General features: G+C 35.6%; 1 protein-coding gene across 1 annotated transcript; it reads right to left on the reverse strand.

Annotated features, from left to right (window-relative positions):
* Positions 1-1,720: 1,720 nt before the first annotated feature.
* Positions 1,721-3,566, reverse strand: LOC131060766 (L-type lectin-domain containing receptor kinase VIII.1). The gene has a single exon (XM_057994151.1). The coding sequence runs from the start codon at positions 3,218-3,220 to the stop codon at positions 2,075-2,077; it is 1,146 nt and encodes a 381-aa protein (XP_057850134.1). The 5' UTR covers positions 3,221-3,566; the 3' UTR covers positions 1,721-2,074.
* Between the last annotated feature and the right edge of the window lie 7,519 nt (positions 3,567-11,085).

Below are 11,085 nucleotides of genomic sequence, written 5' to 3' on the forward strand. Positions count from 1 at the left end.
TATTAATTTAATTAAAAATAAAAAAATACAGTTGTATTCTGATTTATTTTGATGAATAAATTAATTAATAAATCTGGTCAACGGTGCATTCTGATCCCTCCATAGACAAGAGTATGTAAGACAGCATTTGACAAATGGATGGATTTTGAGTCTGAAATGTTCGTTGACAAAGCATCACATAAAAACAAGTGAAGTTGTGTTCAGGGAATCTTAATATGAGCAAAGAGCTAAGAAATTAAATGGTTAAAAATATGATGAACAATTAAGCTCATTTTCGTTGTGGTCTCCTGTTAATAAGTTTCTTGCATACAAAAATAAAAAATGCTTGCAATCTGTTTACTAATTGCACTTCTCGCATTTAAGAGCACAATAATTGGAAAATGGGGATTGTTGGAATTTCCTCATAGTCTTAATCTGGAAAGCTTGTAAAAGGAACAGCAGCAATATTTCATAAGTTCCAAAAAAATGCATTTGATTCATACAGAACCTAATTAGCATAGATGAAGACTGCATCATTGACTCAACAAGAAATAAGGAGCAGAGTGCCATCATTTATGTAACATAAGCAATTGATGGGCAAGCCCATAATGTTTTTAATTGGCACACACATGCAGGATATGCAAACGCAGGTGAACAACCCATGTAGCTAAAATGTCCTGTCCATAAAAACATAAGTTACATTTATAAACTTGCTAGAAGCAACAAAATTTAAAAGTCATTTTCACCAAAACTTCCAGCATACTTGCAAAAATGCATAACAAAAATTCAAGACCACATCTCAGTCCTTGAGTTCAATATGCTTAAGTAGCAAAAAGATCAATAGCAGGAATAAACAAATAAGGAATCATTCACATGAAGTTGCATCAACACCCCATCTTCACTGGAAGATGCACCAATTTAAATTAGCAAGCACTTTGTTACCTGGGTCAATATATAATATATATCTTGTATATCAAATTCCTGAACGTGTATATTACAGTTCACTAAATAAATAAAAACAGCTGCCCTTAAATTCATTAAAACAACTTTCCTTTTGCACGAGATTGGCTTAAAAGAGTAAGATATGCTTGACATTCTCTTAAAAGTTATCAGTAAGAAAGACTGAAGTATCAATAGCTGATTCAAGGCAAAGTAAGAAAGACTGAATCACTAATAAGTTATTCTAGTGCAAACTAACAAATAGACTAATGTATCATCTCATTCCAACTCTAAGTAGGCTCACTTCCTGAAAATATGTAAAAAAAATAACTACTGAACAAGGGTAATAATTCTACCTCAAGAGAGTTCATCTACAGGGGATTCTGCTAAATTTGATACCTATTGTATTCACTTAGAACGCTCTAGTAAACTCTTTCCCTTTTTATCTTTCTCTGGATCCGAATTTTCTCTTTTCATAATAAGTTTTTGTAAAGACTAATTTTTATCAACAGAAATCTGAAAAGCAATTAACTATTCATTATAGTACAAAGACCACATTGATTAAATCATGGTCTATATGAAATTACACGCTTTCAATTCTGAGATACTTGAAGTAGGGAAAACAGATTTTTTCAGTAAAAGAATCCAACTATAAATGATCAAAGCATTTCCCCATTTGTGTTGCTACTGATTAATGAAATTGGACTGCATTATCTACATTCTAGAATGGACAATAACCTTTAGAAGAAAAAAAGATTAAATATATCAAATTAGCTATAAAACTGTAAATAAAAGCGAATAGTAATAGTTAAGACTTGCTATGCTTTAAAAATTATCAAGTATATCATATATACAAATTTCCAATTTCCTGCTGCCAAATTAACATGAAGAAACAGCACATATTCTAAGTAATTCTTGGAAATAGTACTACTTATAACATCAACATTTAACGTCCTAGACACTTAAATTATCTATTGCACAGTTTTGCCACGAACTGTTCAGTCAGATCCGCTAAGAAAATATACTTCTACTTCAAAAACAAATGTTTCTGCAGCTAACTGTTTAGTAAGCATTACCAACATCTTCAAGGAATTTAAGCTGTACACCGTATCCATCCATGTAGAAGGTGGTAACAAACCAGGTTAATTACAAAACCCTACTTGATGTTGTCACCGAGAGCTTCCTTGTCACCTAGAGCGTCCTTGTCACCTGTCACTGCAATTTTTCTGCACCCAAAATCTTCAGGGTGCGTTGCACCAGCCATTGCAATTTTTTGGTAACCAAACTCTGTGGATTTAAACACAGACCTACTAATAAGGAAGGACCACACTAAGAACATGATCAATGCAGCCAACGCACCGCATCCAATACCAAACAGCAGGGAGAAAAGAATGCCCGAAAGATCATCGGATCTCTGGCGTGAGGAATTTGGTCCATTCTGTAAAGAGTTTGCATGAGGATTCGCAGGGAACGAGTGTTGAGGCCAACGGAAAGGGCTGCTAGTGAAATTCCATGAATAAACAAGATTGATCTGAGAAGGGTCCCCACTGGAGGAACTAATCCCAATATACATTTCATCCTTCCACAGGCTAGAGAGATCAACGGGATGGGAAATCAGCGGCACAGAGGGCCTAACGAGACCTGATTTGCTCAGTCTAACCTCTACAATTTTGGACCATGAATCATAATCGATCCAAGCATGCAGTTGGGAGCCATCATTGAGAATAAGTTTAATCTCAGAAACATCAGCACTCTTAGTGGAAATTAAGCTCTCTATATCAATACCCACATGGTTAGCATTCACATCCATGACCTCCTTGTTGAGTACAGAGTCAAACTCCACAGCAAATAGATTGGGTATATGGGAAACAGATCCAGACCCCTTGTTTTGTGAAAACAACCCAAACCACTGCCCGTCCAGACCTCCTGAGGGATACCCACCTGGCAAAATCACAAAGGCTATGCCATCCCCATTACCGGCGGACATAGAGAAGGAAAAGTATGACGAAAAAGAAACAGAGGACCTGTGTGCAAAGGGCTGGACCAGCCTGATGGGCTTTCCATACATGAGACGCCCTGCACTTCTAGGTGAGGACCCACTTAATCTCACAGCAGACCCTTCATTGAAAAACTGTACTGCTGCATCTCCCAACAGGGTTATTGGGGAGGTGTGATGATTAAAGTTTGGGAAGGAGAAGGATGTGTGGCATGGATTGGAGTACATAACAAACCTACTGTGGGACTGTATCAACAGCAGAAAAGAGACGAGGCAGAAGACATACCTTGATGATAAAGGACCCATCTTTAGAAGCTTACCAACACACTTCTCTACCTACAAATCTGTATATATTGTGCACTTCTCGTGGTGTTCTGCGAACTTCTGAAACGAAATACAGATAGAATGATGACTACTGAAAGAAAGTGGAGTTCATTAGTTGTTTATGAGAGCACACGAAGGCCTTATAAATGATTAGATGCAGGTAAGAGAGCCCATCTAAAGCTCATTCATGACATAGTGCTGATGAAGGGGCCCGTTGAAACTCTTACAGTGCCTTGTCTTATTGCAATGCTTTTTCTTTATCATGACTTTACAGTGTTTGACCTCAGGCTTTGCTCTGAATCATGCCTCGACCTCAATGGGCCATTCATTTCTGTTTAGGCCCCACATGATTTTGGCCTATTTTATGAGGAGATATTTATGCTTTAATCTAAATCAATTTTTTTCTCACCATAAGGTCATCAATCGGATAGAATAGAATCATAAGATTTTATTCATACCTTTAAAAACATTTCTTCCTTTTTCCTCTCTTTTTTGGGACCAAAACCTCTTAATTTTTGTTTGAAGAGTTCATGGTCTGAGTGTGAGTGTTTGTGATGTTTTTATATTTATCTTATAAATTATTATAAATATTGTTTTAATTTTAAATTATTTCATATTATATATAAATTATTCTTAATCTAGTATTGTCATTCTATATTTTACTAGATTAATCATAGAACTAGATTGGATTGAAATCATGAAGCTTTATTTTTTCTTTATATAATTGAAGGTACAAATTTTTCATTGGACAAGAACAAAACCCCAATCATATTGTCAAATCTAGCCTCTTTTCGCTCACGCTAAGTCAACCCTTTCAAAAACTCTAATCATTGTTTATTTACTTGTGCACCAAAACATCTTGATTTAAGTATCTAAGATTGTATATTTATAGGACAACCCAAAATTATTAGTGGCATGAATGAACAAATACAATAAGGAGAACATCCAAAAAGCATCAACAATACATCACTAGCTTGTGTCAACATTGTAAGGATAGATACTTGTTGGGTGAATATTTTGTCACCAGTGTACTGAAGACAAAATATATGTTTCACACAGAGCTATGATGAGACAAAGTTTCTCCTCTCAGCAAGGGGAGGTTCCCTGATAGAACTTGATGCTTCAACAATTAAAACTTAAATCGTGGGGGTAAGCTTAGGGTGTATAATCGTCTTCTTTCAGAATTAACATTAATCCCTTCACTTGATACAATTCATACAATTTTCTTACAGTAACTAGCCAAACTTGTATACCACAATTTATTTCAATCTATGTTAACATAAGCACAAAGTCTTACGTAAACAAAGATACTTTTCATAACTTAGTAACTAAAGATATCTTGCAGCCCAATGTCTTCAAGATAAATTATAACAACCTTGAAAAGTAACCAACAGTAGCTCAAAGTCTCTCATGTAGTCATCGTATTACAATAAAGCTCTAAATATGCAATATAACACAAAGTTTATATCTATACTTAGAAAATTCTTTCACTTACACAACACATACAAATACCATCAAGTAAACTAGGAACACATATAAGCAAATGACATAAGAACATCTACTCATAAGCTACAATCCTTGCCCAACACAAAGTTTGAAGCATAAAATTGCTTTCTTTATTCACTTAATTATTTTCAACACAAGAGAGCACAAAGTTTCACTTGAGACAAAATTTTGGCAGAGTTTTGTTTAGCTTGCAAAAGATAAAATATTACAAATGAGGCTCCTCTTTTTATATAGAAGGAGTTGAGAAAAATGTGGGCGCAGTTGACTTATTCAACTACAAAGTCCAAAATATCCAGAACTTGTGCATAAGATGAAAATGCATCTACATAAGAATTTGCAGTAAAAGAAAATGCAACTACATGAACCTAAACTAACTAGTGTCACTTGAGGATACTTTATTCTTCATTTTCCTCATCATTTGTCTTCTGGAATTCTTCAAATTTAGCTAGTGTAGCCTGCATTTTAGACTTATCTGGCGCTGATGTTGAGTTGGCAATTGTGTGAACATGGGAAATAGTCTCTCCGATTTTCACATATTCTTTCTTGGCCTTCTTTAACACGACGCAAGATCATCCAAGTTGGCTTGAATTTCAATCAACTTATCAAATGAGGCTAAAGAGAACTCATCATCCACTAGCTGACTTATCAATGAAGTGAATTCCTGTAAAATGGTAACAAGGGGTAGAATCTTTTGTTCATCATCAGATTGCCAGCTTCAAAGACTTAGAACAATGTCTAAAAGACAAAATGACCTTTGGACAACAAAGACAACAAAATTAACAAATCAAGTTTTAAAACCCGATCTGCATATATGTGTGTGTGTGTGTGTGTGTGTGTGAGGGTTACAGGTTGGGTTTTAAAACTCGAACTGCAGATGTGTAAGAACAAAACTAACAGGGCGGGTTTTAAAACCCAACTTGTCATCCCAGTGACATGCCAGGTTTTAAAACCTGTCGTGTCAATGGGGTAAAAAACCCAACCTGTCATCCCAGTGACATGCCAGGTTTTAAAACCTGTCGTGTCAATGGGGTAAGACACATTTGCACATCTGGTTTTAAAACCCGATGTGATAGAGAACCTATAGGTCGGGTTTTAAAAGCCGACCTGCACCATTTGCAAACAAAACTGCACTTCGGGTTTTAAAACCCAATGTGCAGGAAAACTAAAAAATAACTACATTTCGGGTTTTAAAACCCAAAGTACAGTTGAAAGATGAGACAAAGGACAAGATCAAGAAATGAAAACATAAAATGATGCAAAGCAAAGATGCAAACCAACATAGGTAAGTCAACTAACCTTGGAGGACGTGGGCTACGAAATAGACAAGTTTCATAGGGGTTGTCCCATGATTCAGGCTAGCTAAAATCGATGACAACAATACTACATTGGCTATTAATAATAGACATTTGCATAATTGTATTGTGTTCCTTCGATCTTGTAAAGTAATATGAGTTTTGTTAAGATTTAAGGAAGTTCCACTCTTCAATGTTGTTGCCACAACATACTCAATTTCAATGAAATTCGGACCACTAAATCCTCATGATAGTTTTCTTCGAGCTTATATAGACTTTGTACAAGCCCTTTGTGTATTTCTTAGTATTTCTATATTTCTCATAGTCTCTTTACCCTTTTATTTTCATATGATTAGTTTTGATTACCTTCGAAATTCTTTCTCTTCTAGTTTCTTATTAATATCTTTTCTCTATTTTCCTAGGTTCTTGTTTGAAATGGCTTCACAAATGCAAAATTTCTCTTGATCCAATTTAAATATGTTTGACTTTCTCCTTTTTTATAATTTTTATCCTCAATTAGTCTAATCTTGTGTTTAAGTGGATCTCATGATGTTTAAATTAATTCAAGACTTAACATCTACTCTAGTAAATCTAGACTTTGAAATTCTCAAAGTTTTGTTTCATAAACATATCTCGTTTAAGTCTTTTTTTATTAGATGATTTTGAATGATTTACCTTTGATATTTTTCCCCAAATCCAACCCACCAACCCAAATTCTAAATCATTTGATTATTATCATGTATATCTATTTCATCACATTTTTTTCCATATCTTTTAATTTTTTTTTACTTGCAACAACCTTCTCGACCTAATAACCAATTTTTTTAATTTTGTTTCTTGTTTTCTCAAGGACCCGTTTCATGTCTTCATGATCGATTATAAGCCCCATTGGAAGAGTGCATTGTGTTAATTTCTCTTAAATATTTTCTCAAATTTTATAATGTTTTCCTTCTAATAACTCCTAAAATCCACTCTAAATTTTCAATTTATTTTGGTTAATGACACATTTAGATTCAACATTGCAGTAATTGTGTTCCCCAATATACTATTTTCTTTTTAAAAGGCCTAAAGATGGCATGTCCCTATTTTAAATATGTTTGATTTGTGAGTAATTAGCCTAGTTTATAAGCTTTCCCATAAGTTGCTTGGTAACTTGGAGAGAACTCCAAGCTTCTTGAAGTGCTCAAGGCAGGTTATTGGTGACTTTGGTACATGGTAGTGAGCTCAATTGGTCTTGGTGAGCCTTGCAATGCTTTCAAAAATTATTTTTGCCTTATTGAGAGCTCTCCAAACTTCTTAGAGGAGTGTGTTATTTTTAGCAAGTCACCCAGCTACATCTAATCATCATCTTAAGTAGTATTATGTTGGTATGATTAGAATTTAACTTCTATGTCATTTTAGTCCTTTTCCCAACTCAAGTAAATTAGTGAGTAAATAATTAATTACTCACTTAAGTTGTCTAAAATTGAAACATTAAAAAGTATAACTCGATGTAATAGCTCATTAAAAAGGTGTTAACTTGTGTTTTAAGTTTGATGTCAAGAGAAGGGGGCCTTTTACACATGATAAATGTTATTATTTTTTGAAAGGGTCATTTTGGAGGATAATGCATTTACTATTTCAAAATAATTGTTATCTCTCCAAAGAAAATTTTATAAAAGGAGGTTGAGGGCTCATTTGCAAGGTTGGTTTTAAAATCAGATTCCTTTTATTGTTGGAGAGAACCTAAGTTCTTCCATAATTTCTTGAGAATGAAAACTCTCTTGAAATTGTTCGTTTGGAGGACGAAAACCCCCCTAGCTAGTTAGAGTGGTTTCATACAAAGTTTATCATTGTGTTGTAGAGAAGAGTTTTCTAGTTTCATTGCAATCATGGAGGTTTTTCATTTTGTAGTTGCTTTGAAGATATTAATTGGATATTTTGGTGTGGTTGAAGGGCAATTGAAGGATTTGTTTGTTATTAGTTCATATATCCCTTCTAGATAGTTTTAAGGGTATAATTTCTAAATTTTTATTTTGTTTTTATGATGTATTAGATGTCACTTTTTCATTCGTGTAGGTTATAGAGTCCAAGAAAAGGAACTGATAGAGATGTTGAGTTGTACCTTATTGTAGCGTCCTAAAATTGCGACACTTGCAATTTTGACTGCATTTCGGTCTTCATGATGGCGACGCAACACGCAACCTGAATGGAGACCCCAAAACTTGCTCACGACACCAAAAACTGCATTTTTCAAGCACCCTTGGCCTGAACCTCCTTGCACCCCGCTGTCCCGGAGGTGGGACCAGAGCGCCCAGCGCCCTGGTCCCTCAGGACCACCCAGCGCCCTGGTCCTCCAGGACCATGGCGCCCAGCGCCCTGGTCCCTGGGTCCTATTTTGGGCCCGGTCTCCTAAGTGATATCGGGTCTTTTTTATTGCAATTTGGAAATATACTTCCCTGGTCGGCCTAAGGTCGGGAAAATCAGTCTATCAGCCCTAATTGACAAGTATATAAATGACATTTTCCTCTTTCATTCGATATGATGGAAAAGGCGTGGAAACTATACTCAAGCATTCAAGCAATTGATCATTTCAAGTCTCCATTCAAGGCTAAGTGTTGCATTCAAGACAAGGATTCAACCATTGAAGAGGAGATCACTTACTACATGCTACATACAACATACTACATACTACAACATACAACATCTAAACCTTCGCACATAAGGATACCAACATCCTTAGAACAAGGTATTAGTACTTGTTTACATTACAGTCATTTACATTTACAGCTCTTGCTCATTTCTTGGTTAATTCCAAAACCGGGGTTTGACCTAAAGGCAAACCCCTAATCCCTAACCCCCCATCGTCTTCGCTTTTCTGTGTGTAGGTTGCAGGTACGCGGCTGAAATTGAAGATCTGGAATCCTTGTGCAGAGACGAACCGATCCCCCTTCGTTTGACGGATTTTTCGAAGGACCGTGGCGCCGGACGCCATCGTCCCGACAACTTTTGCTCAAATTTGCAGGACAACGCCGTATCGACATTTTACTGCTAATTCCAGGTCCGCAGCTTCATCCTATAACCTAAACTCAGTTTATAAGCGAATCTTTGTCACTTTCTATGCATGCTTAGCTTAGTTCTTCTATGCACATTCTTTACAAAAGAGGGTAGCCTTGCTTTCCTAACCCTTGAAATTCATTTAGCATCCAATCTTACATTGTGTAGGATTGAATCTTATGAGTTTCAACCCCTCTTTTGAATGTAAATTCTTCCCCTTAAGTGAAAACCCATCGAATCCTAGCGAACCTCCCTTCTCTCTCCTCGGAGTCGGAAGAGGGGAGAACAACTAGGGTTCGACCGCGATTTTCCGCTTTACATTTTGGTGAACCCAACGTGAACATCCTTTCTGATTTTTCATGCTTAGATCTGAAAAGTTGATTACATTTCCATGTTTGATCTTTTGCAAAATTTTAGAGGTGATTGCATAAAAACCCTAATTTTTCTTTTTGAACATTGAACTTGCGAAATGTTTAATTGTTAATGCTTGCTTCAGATCTGCTTTTCTATTACAAATTATCAATTCATGTCTGTACTTTAATTTTGAAAATTAAGTGGTTAAAAGTCAAAACCCTAATTTTTGAAACCCTCTTGATTCAACCTTTGTCCGACAATTTCACTGATCAAAACATCTCCAAATCAGCTGTAACTTTGGATTCTGCAATAAAATCACATTATCCTTCATCCCTGAAAATTTGGAAAAAAGTTGCGAGGACCGTGTTGCACTCCGAGCGCCATCGTCCCCGACATTTTTTCCGAAATTTCGGGAGCGACATCTTACTGTGTTTTTCTGTTAAAATCCAGAATTTTGGCTGATTTTATCAATTATAACACCTTCAAAATTATAGTCAAAGTTGGTCTTGCGATTGCTTGGTCTAAGGCTCCTAATCATTCAAAAAATTGTCGAAATTAAAATTTTGTGTCAAAATTGCGTTTTTATTATCATAAATCTGAAAAGTGTGTCTACATTCATTCGAAATTTCAGTGCTTTATTCAAATTCTTGCAATTTATGACTTTTGAAATTAAGTGCTTAATTACAACAACTTTGATTTCCGCTTTCAAAATTGAATTTTGCGTGAAATTGAGTCAATTTTTAATTTTCAAAATTTGCATTGCTTTTGACATTCCCTCTAAAATCATAAAATTCAAAATTTCAGTTTCCCTCTCTTTTTCAAAATTCAAATTTTGCATTTTTCGACAATCTTGATAGGGTTCAATTTTGAGATTGCAACTTTAATTTGGCCTATCTACAGATCATAAAATCCCTCAATTTTTTCAGATTAGCTCTAAAATCATCATACCTTTCATCCCTGCAAATTTCGAAAAAAGTTACAAGGACCGTGTTGCACTTCGAGCGCCACAGTCCCGGACATTTTTTTCGAAATTTCGGGAGACTGTTGTGATTGCATTTAACAGCTTAAATCTGGAAGATTGGCTAGTTTTACTGAAAATTGCTACCTCTAAGATCAAAATCTTTTCTCTCTCTCTAGTGCATGAGTTTTACAACAATAAGTCCTACTTACACTATTCCCGTTAGACGAAGCCGTAGAATTAAGTCCTTCCGAGGTTTAACTACCGAGGAGATGGAACCTAATTTGAGTAGCCTTTTTAACGAGGATATGGGTAATTCCTCTAATCCTCCTAATGATGAAGAAGCTCCCCATGAAGTTTCCGTTGAACAACTTTCCAAATTGGATAACCAATTTGACGATTTTCACCAATGGATGTCTCATGAGTATCCCGATAGTCAAGCTCTTCCTTTAATTGAGGGTCTAAAACGCATGCTTCAAAGTGATAAGAATGGAATTGATGTTTTGCGTGGTATTTCACACATTGTGAATTCGAACGTGATGCCTATAAAGAGTTGTGCTGAATCTTTAGGTTATACACAACCTCCTACACAAGTCAATCATTCTATTCCTTTGACTACTCCTATTGCTAGTATACCTACCTTTACATCAAACATCATGGCTACCTCTATACAAGACATTCCTCCTGTGATCACTAGTCAT

This window comes from Cryptomeria japonica, chromosome 10 (genome assembly GCF_030272615.1).
Source record: "Cryptomeria japonica chromosome 10, Sugi_1.0, whole genome shotgun sequence".
Taxonomy (NCBI): domain Eukaryota; kingdom Viridiplantae; phylum Streptophyta; class Pinopsida; order Cupressales; family Cupressaceae; genus Cryptomeria; species Cryptomeria japonica.